The 15,801-nt window shown below is 37.4% G+C and overlaps 1 protein-coding gene across 1 annotated transcript in view; it reads left to right on the top strand.

Moving 5' to 3' along the window:
* Window positions 1-15,801, top strand: part of LOC140243099 (testin-like) — a 242,322-nt gene that overhangs the window by 208,419 nt on the left and 18,102 nt on the right. Inside the window, exon 6 of the mRNA XM_072322832.1 lies at window positions 14,775-14,975. Coding sequence (XP_072178933.1) covers window positions 14,775-14,975 — 201 coding nt within the window. The remainder of the gene's footprint in view (window positions 1-14,774; window positions 14,976-15,801) is intronic.

Genomic DNA, 15,801 nt, shown 5'->3' with positions numbered 1-15,801 from the left:
TTATGATTAAATCATGTACACCATGATTGTGATTTTTAAAGCCTCATATAATTTAGATCTGATTTCCTCAGCCAGGATGTTGTAATCTGTATTCACAGTAGAATCTGGTGTTGATGTCTGAAAGACATTCTTTTCTTCACACCAGTTGAACTTGAAGGTGGTGAATTTCATGGTCATAAATCCCTCTGTTCCAGAAGCTCAAATATCCAGAGATTCCGGTAGTTGCAGCGTGGTATGTGGCTACCAGCCAAGTGGTCTAGGTGACTGGGAGACTTCCTGTCTTCCTATCCCACCCCCATACATCCCTGCCCTCATACCTCCTTCCACATAACTGCCAACTAGTATGTTTTTCACATGTTTAGTATGATCTCTCTTCAGCTTAGAACATGTGGTTCTGAAATTAGAATTAAGGCTTTGTTTTTCCATATTGATATAGCAATTGTGATATATTTTGTCTTCCCTTTTAGAATATTAAAGAGTGTGTACAGTTCTGGTCGAGGTGAGGATTTAGCTTTTAACGTTTTGCAAGAAATTCAGAAACCACTCTATGAAATATCAAAGAGCATGCAATTCTAAGGGGTATCAAAAGTTTATTTGATGAAAATCGGTTTTGAAATGGCTGAGATATCCAAAGACAAGGTGAAACAAACAGATCCAAATAAAAGGTGTGGCCTGTATTATCATCACTTTTTTTGGATATCTCAGCCATTTGAAAACCAATTTTCATCAAATAAACATTGAATCCTTCTTAAAATTACATGCTCTTTCATATTTCATAAGAGGTTTCTCATTATCTCACTTAGGAATGTTCAAAACATGAATCCCCAGCTCAACCAGTAATGTACAGTCCCTTTAACCATTGTTTTCTAACATTCAAAGTATGTTATGTAGACTGTAGCCCTGCTTCCACTCCCCGACTAAAGAAAAACACAAATTTCAGGTGCACTCACCTCCATGTAAACCTTGAGACCAGACTATACATATGTTCTGAAAGATACTGTGCAAGGTTTAATTGACTGAGAAATGACTTCTCAAGGGTTGTATGGATCAGTTTATGATAACATATTGAGAGAGTGAAAACAATAAGACTTTGATGAGGGTCAGTCACCGGTTACAACTAGGGAAGGTTTATGACTCAGTCAATCCAGCTTTAAGAAAATTATTTTTACGTTAATATTCAACCTGTTACTGACATTGAGTGATATTTGAAGTTGTGAGTCCTAAGCTTTGTTGTGAGACATCTATAAATGTGAATATTGTCATTAAGTTACTGTAATCAAGAGATATTTTCAGGTGTGGAAATGTCTGGACATTTTTAATACTACAGGGAGTTTTATAAGCCTATGCCACAAATACTTGTCATTGCTGTATAATTAATAAGCATAAATCACTGACACTGGCCTAGTGTACAACAAAATTTAGGAAGGTTCTACTTTTATAGTGTTTCACATCATCTTCCATAGAATAGCCTACAATCTAAGCAGAGGATGCAGCTCTTGTCTTTGCTGTTACGCTAAAGTTAATATCTGATGCAGCAAGACTATTGTCATTGCTAAGAGATACATCTGATGCAGTGAGACTAAGAAAAGTGGAAGCATCCACCGCCTATATAAGAAAACAACAACTAAAGCAAGACAAGTGGATATAGGCAGTGAATTGGTGACAGTAACTGCCACCGATTCATAGTCAATAACAAGAAAACAACAGCTAAAGCAAGGCAAGTGGATGTAGGTGGTGGATGCCTCGCAAGCATACATCCACCCCTCGTAGTCTCGCCACATCAGACAGTTAGACTAACACCAAAGGTAGTAGCTGCATCCTCTGCCTGGAATATAGGCTATCCCTAGATTGGCCATGCCCCAATGAAATACTCTTTTTGTGGGGGGGGGGGGGGGGGGGGGGGGGGGGGGGGAGGGGGGGGGGGAGATGATGTCTTATACAGCAAGGCTTCTTCCCTTTTAGTATGAAAGGTATAGCTATTTAATATGATGCATTCTTAATAGCACTGCATGATGGAAGACTGTCCAGATGGTTGTTAGAGGCCCTGATTGTTCCATGGTAAGGGCTGAGCTGATAGAGTAGAATAGACAGCAACATAAGAGAGTGTCGAGTAAGGACAGGGGAACATGGTGGTGAGGAACAGAATCAGAAAAAGGTGGACATGGAATCCATTGATGACTGTCTTGACCTCCGACAAGTCCATGGTCTCTTGCCTCATGTCCATGTTATCTCACTAGTATATATCTCACTGTCTCCCCTTGCTCCATTCTGCATATTCACAGTGTCAATATTACTTATTTGAATTATATGCTTCAGTTTAAAAACTCTCAATATTTTCATGGCTTTTCTTTGCACATCACCTAGCAGACAATTCTGGGACTTGAATGATATGACTTCCCCATATTTCTCCAAGGTATCTTTATCCCTTGCTTGATATATGAGATGAACCTTTACTCTGCTTTGTACCCAGATTAGCATGCACATTAGAGTGCTTTCTTTGCCAATTGGCACAGATATCCGGAAACTAATTGTCAATGAATAGAGATTACCTGCTTCCCTACTTCCTATCATCACCTTGGCCTTCGTGTTAGACTTAGGCTTATTTCCAACTTTTATACTGAGGTCGAATTCGGATGGCTTTCTGATTGCCAATTAAAATGTCTTGGCAAGTTCAGCAAAGTGCCTAGGCACGTAAAGAGTACAAAGCACTTGTCACAGTATGCTTTACTTGAGGTATGTGATGATATCATAGGTAGGTCTCAACAGTAGTTGGTTGTTGAGGACCTGTAATCAAGACTATTGCTACCCCCCCCCCCCATGCAGCAATTGACAGATTGCATGATGGAGATCTATTACCTTCATATAGATGGTGTTATAAACAACAACCATATGACCTCATTATAGTCTGGAGATTGTAAACACCTCAAGGCTGCATGATGCTTTAATGAAGTTTTATCCGTGGTAGTTTTTGTTGCACACATGAACTTTGTATAACTGTGGTTATAATATTAAGATATTGTTAATTAAAGTTTTGAAGTACTGTACTTGTTTTATGCCCCTGCTAAATGAAGTTTTAAAGGGATATGTAAGTATCAATGTGTGGTTTGTCTGTCAGTCATTCAGTAGGTAGGTCTGTTATAAATTTTATAGATCAAACTACTTGAGCGATTCACTTGAATTTTGGCATGCACATCTGCAATAATGTGTAGATGTGCAAGACATATTTTTGTCAAAGTTGGCCTATGCATTGCCATTGCAATAGCATTTCTAGAATTGAACAGTACTTAAATATTTAGATTGGCTTATTCCTTCTATTAACTTGAAATATAGTACTTATGACCATTGTGGTATCTATTTGTGCAACATTTTTAAAATAAAAATCATTTAAAAGTATTGTGGATTTAGTTAACTTCTTCAGTTTTTGAGCATTTGAAGTGCAATTTGAGACATGTGACCAGTATGATTTGTAGATGTGCAAGGCGCATCTTTTGTCAATGTCAAACAATGTGTTGTCATGGTAACAACATCTTAGAAATGAAAGTACTCCAAATATATTGTGGATTGAGCACTTGACTTGAGACTTGGCATGTGTGACCAATAGCTGTGCAAAGCATGCTTTGCCAATCTTTAACACTGCATTGTCATTGTAACTTCTTCTTTTTTCTTTAATGAAAAGCATACAAAACATTTTGGATTAAATTAGCTCTGTATTTTTGTTGTTGTTGTATAATGACTTGAAAATTGGCACATGTTGCCACTATGGTATTTACATGTGCAAACTTAAGCTTTCTTCAGTGTCTAACTCTGCATTGCCATGGTAACTTTTGAATCGAAATCATGATATTGTGGATTGAGCTAACTTACCTTGGTTTTTTATTATTCTCTGCTGTGTACTTGTGCGGAAGTGTAAAGCAGGAATATTAGTCACCTTCTTTGATATTTCTAATTATCACAACAACAACAAATTATTTTAGTATAGATATAAATATGAACTAGCCAAGATGTATCAAAGTACAGTTTGCACTTTTTTATCATTGAAAAAGACCATATTCTTCATCATGGAGAGTGACTCTTAGGATGTTAATCACAATACCATGTTAATAATTTTAGGAAGGATGATATTTCTATCACCTCTCACATCATTATCACTAGGTTACTATTGTAGTACTAACCCCAATTATTGTTGCCTGAGGATTAAGTACTGGAATCCAATACAACACTGTAGGGAACACCACACTCCTGCAACTATGATGTCCCTAGTTTATTCTACTCACTAGCCCATACTATTGCCATCATTCAATCACATCTCATGCAATTATTTCTTTCTTTTTCTAGCAAAGAGTATCCCCTCCTCAACACACTCCTCATCCTTTCCCCTGGTGATGGTTCCTTCCATGCTTGTGTGTCTGCTGCCCCCATCAGACAGCTCTAAGTGGTCTGCCACTCTGCCGGCTGCCTATATTTGGTGCTGGGCCCTTCGAGGTTTAGACCAGATCAGGCCGAGGTGACTGGGGAGGCAGTCTAAGCCACATTTCTGGCAGTCCGCAGGAATGAGTGTATGATGAGGATGATGTGTGGTTGAGGATGGACTGGTGTCGCTTGCAATTAAACTTGGCCAGGACAACTGTTTGCAGGCCTTTGTTTAACACACAAGTGCCTAACTATTCCCAAATATTAGTCCATCAATTCTCTAGCTGACACACAAGTGCTGTGTATTCAACACTGCAGGAAATAACCACATAGAGGGAATTCTCGCTGCATTCCATCTCATTCTCACAGCACATGTCTCAATTCATGCACTGGCTGTTGAAGGATGACTCGAAGTAAAAACAGAGGGAAGAAGTGAGGAAGATTGAAGTCAAATAACTTTCAGAGGGAGCGAAGGGAGATTCTACCAGCTATTGGCCCTGTAATGACAGCTTGAGACATTCCAATATCTGCTCTCTTTTTTTTTTTATCTCTCCATAACCATGAAATTCATGTCAGTGTATATCAGTGTCAGGTGGCAAGTAATGTGTATGCATTAAACGATACTTGTTAAAATTCACTAACGTTTTATTTCCATACAGGTAACATCAATGAGTCAATCCTAATATTGCATACAAATGCTTCTATTAGTAATGATTTTTTTTTTTTATTTTAAAGAATTTGAAAGGTGAAGGAAATCATTCATTATCCTTTGGCAAATTAAGTACTTGATTTTTTATTGGACCCACAAAATTATATCGGATGCAATCCATGGAATGAAACTATAATAAAATCAAGAGATGTTGTGCCAGAAAGAATTATTACCTCAAGGATATCAAGGAACACTCTGTTAAAGTGAATATCTATTCTCTGTACAAGTATAATTCTATGAACTTGAATTAAAAAGGTATTTATTCTCTGTACAAGTATAATCACTATGGACTTGAATTAAAAAGGTATAAGTCATTTTTAGGTAGTTGTACATTTTGTCCCTGACATTATGTCTCATGTATGATGGATGTATTTAGGAAATTGCCTCAAAGAAAAAAAAGACAGGAAAGAATTCAATAGGAGGGTTGTGTGTCAGTTATGTGGAGGAGTCAAAGACTTCAAAATACTTGATTTCACCCAGCCTGTGAGGTTTATTGATGAATCATGTTTATCTCCTGGCATACATGTGTACGTCATCTCTGTGCTACTGACTATCCAGAGAAGGTCTTGTAAGACACTAACAAACAGTTTGGTCAAAGTTCAAAGGTCAAGAGTCAGGCAAAGTGCCATTTTTTTTTCTCTCCATATCTTGGAAATGGCTCAAGTTATCTTCATGGAACTATTATGCATATTACTGCCCGACAGTGATTCTTTTGAGAATGTTTGGGTTATGGGCTCAAAGGTCAAGGGTCAAAGGTCAGATGAAAATCTACAAATTTGCTATAAAATGCTGAAATTACACAATTTTCCTTATACCATGAAAATAACTCAGTGCATAAACCTAATTAAACTAGGTATGTGTGCATTTATTGCCATACAATGATTCTGTAAGGAAAGATTTGGGCAATGGGGTCAAAGATATAGTGATAATAATAATAAAATATCCTTATTTTTCCCTTATTTTGAAAATAACTCAAAGTATATTGTCATAAAAATTGGATATCACCAGTTAAAGTGATTATGTGGACCATATGGTCAAAGGCCAAAGTCAAAGGTCAAGTGAAAATCCTCAAATTCTGGACTACTTGCTCTCTGAAACAATGTAGCCATCTAAATGAAATCCGGTTCAAGGACAAAACGCCAAACACATTTGGACTTATGCCATTAAATTGTCAAACATGTCATTTCAATTTTTATCAATGTCATTTCATACTGTCAAGGTGTACTTCAGACCTACATGTATGGGAGAATAATGCAATATGGCAAAGGCATATCAGTTGCCATAGCGACATTCCTAGTTTAATTGTGATATCAGTCGTCTGAATAGAAAATGATGAATGAATTATAGCAATGATATATAAGGAGAATGAATAAGTAGTTAAACATAGAGGAACACATTTTTGCACACAAGAAATGTACAGTTATTATACTCATTGAGATTTTTGTTTAATCCAGTGATAAATAAACTGTCTTAGATATCCTGAAAAAATGGCATAGCTTCAAGACCAATCATGTGCAGTAAACTCCTGTATACATTGTCTTTGTCAAGAAGTTTGTTTTTGAAATTACTGTGTTTCAGCTTTCCTTGCCCATGGGATTATGCATGTCAAGAGAGCTGCTCCATCCTTTCCATGAGAGCATATAATTATATACAGGTTATCGTTTTGCATCCCAACTTCATACCAACATAGACTTTTTATCATTCAATGTGCAAGTCTCAGTGAAGTTGAATGATACCATCCTAGACAGGAGGCTTTCTATGCTCTTTTCAAACTGTTACAGCAAATTGCAGGTTGTAGATTGAAGTGTCAAGAGCAGCAATAAAGTTTAGATATCAAGGACAGGGAGACCAATGTGCAGACAATTAATTTGGGTGGATGACATGACAGTCTGTCAACATGTAGGATCATGTAGCTTTAGTAGCCAGAATCTGTTTCAAAAGATGCTCCACATAGCTTGCAGATGGGGTTCCCATAGAGTAAGGAGATCTACCAAACACAGCTGTTATCAGCTGTACCAACATGTGACTGAATTGACCCACTCCCCCTGTCATCAAATCATGTACTTGGTTGTAAGAAAAGAATTTGTAGGTTTACAGCACTGTCATCATCACAGTGCCACCCTACAGTTAGTCAAGTACTGTATATGCTATATATTTAGCGACTCTAAATTTTTGCGACCAGGGACTTCTCAACGATTTCGCGAGTGTTTGGATTCGCAATCATGGAGTACTGTACTGAACGGAGAAATGTATACACGTGCGTCACATTCATATTGGGATCAGAGTCATTATGTTCGTGTGTCAGGTGCTTTCGCGGACAGCACCTGACTCGCAAAATTTGCGAAAATATAAACCGTGTGAAATATTCGGCATGTACAGTGATTTAGTAGAAATATTCCAGATTATTGCCAATAGTACTGTTCTCATTGGGAACAAAATAACATGTTATTTTGGATAGCGATCTGGATGGTGACACAAATTCTAAAACTTTTACAGCGTCAACCCAAATACAGACATCGTAACATTATTTTGCTTAATTAGGGTCACAGTACAAATCCAGATAATTTGCATGACTTTTGGCAAAAAGATGCTAAATCGTAAAGTGTGAATGGTGACCACAAACAGTTTCAAAATGTTGTATCCCACAATGCACCAGGCATTTCGCTACTTGTTATTTTACCACTTATGGCAAGCCGTGGTACATTGAATTAGCATATTACATGATGTAGTTTTTGCATGTATGATGTACAGTAATACCATTATTCATGTACTTATGCTTAGGTCAGGTCTTCACAAATGATTGCGACCCAAATTTTGAAATATTTTACAGTGAGAATGATGAATCCAAAAGATGTGACCCTCATCGCAACCTTAATTTCAAATTGTTGCAGTGAGAACATACCTATTGTCTGTCCAACACATCACATGACTTCATAACACTTTTATTGTTAGCTCTTTTGATCAATCATATCACCTTGCAGACTGTGAAAGCTGAATTTAATGTGCAATATTTTCAGTTGTGTAATACTTCCCCTCATAAACACTACAAAAAACTCAGTGGCAGGAGGAGATAGGCCTTCACATTTTTTTAGGCTTTGCACAGTGGAAAAAAAAAAATCCTTAGAATGTTTTGCATTTATGCATCTGCTGATAGGTATTAAAGTGCATTTGATGTCACAATAAGATAGTGGAATGTTGTCTCTAGTGAAGATATCTCCAGTGTTTCTAAGGACAGAAGAAGTCAAATTCAAAATATTTCAGTGTGTTGGCATGTGTGTGTGTGTGGTGTATATATGTGGGAAAACAAAGATTACCTTATCTTTCCCTTATGGGGATGAAGAATGTTTGGCAACCCTCAGGTAAAATACATCTTTGTTACAATGCCTGGGCCCTGTTTTATGAAGAGTTAAGATTGATTATATAATTGATTTCAACTGTAAGTCTATGGCAGCTTGTGTGGTAAGGAAATTTATTTTTTTCTTTTCTTTTCATAAAACTGGGCCCAGGACAACTTAGCAGCTTTGATTAATTCAAAACATGTCATTGAGAGCTATTCCACTAATATGCACAAACTGTTATGATTTTAGTGATATTTGTCATATTTGTTAAAATTCTGTTTCTTCCATTTCACATCTGTCCTTCAAAATACTCTCGACCTCATATTTCTTCTTAGTGTGAGCATAACCAATGTGAAGCAAAATGTTGTGGAGTGTCTGTCATACTGGCCTATGGTTTGAGATATACATACTTTGCTAAGTAACGTTCAAACGTTTCTTTAGAATATGGTTCTGAAGTATTTCTTGATGTAGCTCATCTGAGATTAAATCATTTTATGCTTGTTATCTGAACTTCCCTGTGCAATATTGTGTCTCTGAGCAAATGGTGTAATAAAATGATATTATCCTCATCCAAGTGGTATTTTCTTGAAGTGATACTCATTCTTAATTTCACTTCCCCCTTGGTGGTAGCCACTCAACCTATCCACTCTCACCTTTCATTTACTGCAAGCAACACGAGCCCTGCAGGTTTCATATAGAGTGGTATGCCTGCCCTTTATACCTCTTTCGCTCTCATGCTATGTTGGGCTCACGTCTGTTGTCAAAGTAATTAGTGGAAGCAGCAGGAGATGTGATGACTGCATGCTTCATCTCCTTGCTTGCTGTCTCTGGATTTTCTATTTTCTGCTTTCACCTTCAACCTAGCCAGACACCCCTCACCATGCCACACACACACACACACACACACATGCAGCAAAGTGGGACTTTCCCCATAAAAAGAAGTGGTTTTGTTGGGTTTGGGGACTTTAGCCGCAACGCACAATCAAGCAGCAAGCAGTGCACATGATATGTGTTGAGTGCTCATATGTTTCAAATAGGTAATTTCAGAAATAGAAGTACATTAAAAACTGGATACGCCGAATATTTCGGGAGGTTATTATTTTTTCACGAGACAGGTATTGTTGGCGAATTTAGAAACATCAAATGAAATATCAACTCTGATCCCAACATGAATGTGATGTGCACACACACATATCTCCATTCAGTACTGTACTCCACAATCGCGAATTTTACTACTTGCGAAATTGTCATGTCAGGAAGTCCCAGATTCACGAAAATTTAGACTCACTAAAATATGGCATATACAGTATTTGTATTCATCAACATGTCATTAAGCCCGTAAGGGATTCCAGTTAACACATGAGCAGAAAAAGATAATTTGTGCAATCAGGTATGTTGGTTTTTGAGATAAGCATCCGGGATGTAATGATTATTCATGTAGTCCACTTGACAGCAAGCCTTAAATTTTGCAATATTTATAGAAAATGGTTGTTAATGCATTCAATACAAAACAATGAAATGAGTACCTGCCAAAGTGTTAATTGTTGGACCATTCTGATCACCTGGTGCCTGTTTCATAAAACTTGTCATCAGTGACAGCTGCCACATTTCTATGACAAATTTGCTCTCAGCCAGTCAGATGCAAGGATTTCAGTAGCTTGTCACATCTATGACAACTTGTCACTGATGACAAGTTTTATGATATATATTTTAATGCCTATATTCAATTTTTGTTTTAACATGAATTCCATAAATTATTACATTGGACAGACTCATGCATTATGCCATTTAGAAAACAAATGAAGTGACAACAAAAAAAAATGAAGGGTAGCTCATGTGCATATTGGTACAAAAAACCTTCATTTTTTTTTTGTACCAATATGCACATGAGCTACCTTTGAACTGGCTTATTTCTTTAATCTTATGGCATTCATAAGTTCAATTGGTGATCACATTTTGCTCAAATGTTGTGCACCACAACAGTCATAGCTTTATCTTCCTGTGTAGAACAGTACTTTCACAAGTAGGGAATCAAATAATGATTTATGAGTGCATATATTTCCTGCGTGCCATCATTTAAATGTGAGTGCGTGACTTGTTTCTGTTTAACAGTTATGACTATATCCTCACTGTAGGCATAAAAACTTCACACTTCCTCTGGTAATGTGTGGACTTGTTTGATTCAAGTTTTTTAATGTCTTGCTAGTGACAATTTTCTGTGCTGGCAAGAATTTTTAGCTGTAAAGTAATCTGTGATATTCTAACAATGGTTAGAATTAAACTAGAATGAAATGATACAGCACCAAGCCGAAGAAATGTCAAGCACTATAATATGGCTTGACAAGTGTCTCAAAGAGTAAGTCAATCAATTGAGGACGTATATATTACCAATCAAGTAGATTTATTCATATGTGCTAGACAGAGGGGGTATGATGACGGTGTAAAGCACCTATGTCATAACAAATCAGTGTCAGACTGGGTGACATGTCTCGTAATGAATAGAGGTAATTGCTAGTAAGACAAAGAGAGTTAAATGGTAAGTGTGTGTTTATAAGAGCATCAAGGTGACGCATGAAATGAACATGTGGCTATAGTCAATCTCCAGTGTGTGGTCCCCTGCTGGTTAGACAGAAAGATCCGTCTGTCCGGAGGAGTCTTTTACTTTTATGAGGTTATCACTCTCCTCCGTAGACAGACGGAAGTTGGTAGTATGCATCGCTGTGGGGATGGTCTTAACCACTGTCTCTATGGAGAGTTGGGTGAGGTACCTCACCCTTCTCGATTGCGTTTAATTCACGGCCCTAGGTCGGCAAATTTAAGCTTGTATAGAAAAATCAACACATTTCAAGTATGTATTGCACTCACCAGATTAATGATATATCCAACATTTTTGTAGAATTTTCACGAAAAAAAAAAAGATGCAGCTACCAGCGGTCGTAACAGCTCTTCAACATATGAATCCATTAGCCAATCACATGCGAGGTAGATTTTTACGTGTTTTTTATTAAAACAAATACCTCGCATGTGATTGGCTAACGGATTCAAAATGGCGACTTGCAGCTAGCGAACAGCGATGTTGCGATATGGCTACAAATTTCTGCGATATAACCTAGTTACTGTGAGTATTTCGATTGCACAATGATTGCACAATGTATTTCGATTACCCTAAATATTGCTGCATAATGCATCATGTCATGTCAAACTTGTTTGAGTGTAAAAAAGCTGTCTGAAATTTGGTTTATTGTATCATTTGATCTGTGCGCGACCGCTGGCAGCGCATCCCCACAAGAGCCAGCATCATTGCCTTCGGTCTGTATCTAAAGGAGGGGATCTGTGAAGCCAAACGCAGTCTCCATGGAACATTTCCCCGACAACCAGATACAGACCAATCTTTCGGTCAACCTGCCGGTATGCCTCGGCCCAGCCAGTGGCCATTGTGGTCCCCAGAAGGGGAGGACTGATGAGGGAGTGTGTGGAATTCCGGAGGTTGGGAGGATGAGATATGATAGTGACAGGCTTATGCTATGTGAATGGTGTCCTGTTTGATGAAGGAATGACAGCAGGTGTTAGGAGCTCATTTCTCATATTAAATGAACTGATGTAGATTGGCATATACTAATAGTAGACCTATATCTAAAAGTAGTTTTAAGAAAATTGTATGTGTCATAGTACAGATTGTTTGAAGTGCTCTTTAACTAGGTTCACCTCTACCCCGGGCTGGGGGGGTTGGTCTTTCATAGGTTGGAAGGTTTACTTGCTGAGGAGTATCAGAGCTAACATAATGAAAAGAAGACAATAAGTAAGGCATATCAAGTATGTAGATGTACTTGTAATTCATGCATGACATCCATTGTGTTTCATGTGGTGGTTCATGAAGCCCACAGTTAATGGGTATGGTAAAGTGAAACATTTCCATGTTAGTGGAACATATTCATATTCATTTTTTTTTTCATCTCAAACTGTGGATGAAGAAGTGAATAAAGCCTCATTAATCTTTAAATTTGCTTGTAATTTTGAAATGCTCAAGGAATTTTACAGGCGATGAGAGAGAATGTAACTTGGAATGAAATGTGTGATTCATATGGCATTAGGAAGAATATTTCTTGGAATGTGGAGGAGGAGGAGGGAGTGGTGGAAGGCAACATTCCATGTCCCTTCTCCATGTGGTGAATGCCTGGTGGCTGCTGACTTCCATTCCCTGCTCAGATACAGCAGAGTGAGGCAGAAATCCTCATGATCAAAATGTGATCCAACTGATGGACAGTGAAAACAGACTCACAGACAGTATACAACGATCCTTGACTCAGACCAACTGAAAGACGTCAGTACAGTGTTGTAGTGGTTTACTCACATCAGATAAGATGTACAATTTGAAGCTCATACTTCATCTGTTTAGGTACGGAATTTCCTTGGGATATATCACAAATATCACAACACTGAAACTCAAATGTTTGAGCTCTCCATTCACACTGTAAGAAAAGATCACAAAGTTAGTCATGTTACAAGTTTTTGCTACCATGATTCTCATGTGCAGGTTTGGCCTTGCAGTCTGCAGCACACTATGCTCTTATCATGCACATTATGCATTGACGACAGAGAGGAATATAAACATGAAGTGAATGTCAGGTGACAAATAGTTTCAATTTTCTTTGATAGAAAGCATTCCAAGTACAAATTTTCACTTTACACTTTATACAAAGTGAGAAAAATTGCACTCTGGTTTGCAAATTTTATGGGGACATTTTATATAGTTGTTGGTTATGTTGCCCTCTTCTTTCTCTGAAATGTCTCAGTTTTTTATTGGCAATAGGAATGGCTTTCCTGTCAAAGTGGTTTCAATAAACAGCTGATTTTATGTAGAATTCATACAAATGATGTATGCCACTGACAGTAAATGCATGAGCATTAATAATCATATCAAATAATGTATCATCAACTTGTCATCATTGGCAAGTAAAATTATGATATGAATTATAACCCTGCATATTTCATTCCCCTTTCTTGTGGAAGAGGTATGTGATGGTGTGGGTTGTAACACATCAGAGAGGGGTTGAACATGATAAACAGTTCTGAAGGTTATATGGAGTTGGTGTATCCATAACACCATCATTAAATGTGTGTGGGTGGGTGAAGCTGTGTTTAGTAAACCCATGCTGTCAAATTACATTATGATTGGAAAAGTTCAGAGCTGATGACCATTTGATTGAACTATAATGAATAGGCAGGATTTTAGGAAAGGGCTGCATGCCAGGCGTTCATGGCATACCCTCATGGTGCCGACTGTGACATGAAGTGCAGAATGTTTCAGAGAGCTGTGTGGTACATAGCAGAAATACCTTTCCTGCTTTATTTGTTTTCAGTATTATACCAGCTCACAGTCTCATCTTCCTTATATCTGATCAAGAGACTGATGGACTTATTTCCACAAAGGCCAAAGGGTTTACTCATAAACCTTACAGATCCTTGAGATGTGCATAGCTTAACCCTATAAAGCCCAAGCTATTTTGACCCCTCCCAGGCCCAAGGGGGACATTGTGCGCCCTTTATAATTTCTTTATTATTTGATGTATCCATCACTATCATACTTGGCAAATGGTTAGAGCAGCTCAAACTCCAAATGACCCTACCATTGAACTTTTCAAGGTCACCGCATGGGGGTGCTATTCATTTCAGTATAAAGAAATGCACTACATAACTGTGTCTTTTTTGGTATGTGTTAAGAATTTGCACAAACAACATTTCTATCATTATTATTCCACAATATTGGAAATCTTTGTTTTGTTTGCAGATTAATGATGTGATGAACAAATGATACTAAAGGCAAAAGTTGTGTTAAAAGATTCAAAATGACACAAAGAAAAAATGAAATCTTTGGAAAATGCTGCTTTTATTATTTGTTTTTGTTTTGGTGGTGATGGTAAATATAACAAACATTTCATCCTGTCAAGGGTGTCAATAGGATCTCTTATTTCATGAAGATGTGATGTCATGGAAAATCATATTTATTCCTTAATTCAATGTTTGTTTTGTTAGGCTTAATGAACTTCATCAAAGTATGATTATATATTTGAAGCACTCTACCATACCTGCCAATTTTCACATGGTTATTAATAGTTTATTGCATTATTCAATTATTAATATTTATCCTAAATATATATATATATATATATATATATATATATATATATATATATATATATATATATATATGTTTATTTATTTATTTATTTGTACACACACATATATACATTTAAGTTTGATAGGTTTTTACTTTTCCGTTGACTGATTTCATTCCTTTGTCTCTTTGTATCTGTCAGCTGATTTTCACAGGGGAATACGTAAGAGCCATGAGTGAGAACTTCCACGGTGGTCACTTCTGCTGTGAGCAGTGTGACAAAGCTCTCAGTGGACAGAGTTATATTATGAGAGAAGACAGGCCATTCTGTGTCAGCTGCTATGATGACAACTTTGCCAATGAGTGCGCTGAGTGCAACAAGAAAATTGGACATGAATCCAAGGCAAGTGTCTGTAGAGAATGTGACCCGCAAGGAAGAGTAAGCTTTAAATGATTCCAACAGGAAATATCCTTATTGCATCGACGAAATGGCATGCCTTCATCCTGAGATTCTGGCAGATTTGGTAGGAGATTTGTAAACATGGGATTTGAAGGAAACAAAACTTATTTGCATATACAGAAGTAGTACTGTCTGCAGGCATTATCATTGATGATGTACCTAGCCTTAAAGGGGATGGCTAGTAACTGATCAGTGGGAATCAGTGGGAATGCTGGAGGATGAGTGTTTCAATCCTTGTGGGATTCATTTAAGAGTACACTATATATCTATTCTTGTGTGAAAATTATTTGCTTCAGAATGGTCTCATATTCAAGTAATGTGCAGTTTAATGTTTTCAGGTAAGCGTCCCCGGTCAGTGACGGGGCATTAATCTGCACATTACTTGAATATGAGACCGTTCTGAATCAAATAATTTTCACACTACAGTAGATATATAATGTACTCTTAAATAAATCCCACAAGGATTGGAACAATCATCCCTCAGCATTCCCACTGATTCCCACTGATCGGTTACTAGCCATCCCCTTTAAAGTAAGGAAAAACAGTCACTTTGCATTTCTTGCACATAGTATCTATGAACCATCCCATAAAATAGATTTGAAAGAAAGAGGCAAATTTGAAAGCCCATAGCATCCTAATCAACTTACAAGTCTCCAGTGTTAAATTCTTCCTCCTGGAGGTTAATCCCTGGTGGAAGAATACAACAGTACATACATTGATACATCTTAGCATGGAGGTGGGTGTAACAAAGTACTTATATCAGAATGTG

The sequence above is a fragment of the Diadema setosum genome, chromosome 19 (assembly GCF_964275005.1).
Source record: "Diadema setosum chromosome 19, eeDiaSeto1, whole genome shotgun sequence".
NCBI lineage: Eukaryota > Metazoa > Echinodermata > Echinoidea > Diadematoida > Diadematidae > Diadema > Diadema setosum.
This window is presented reverse-complemented; position numbering and strand designations above follow the sequence as displayed.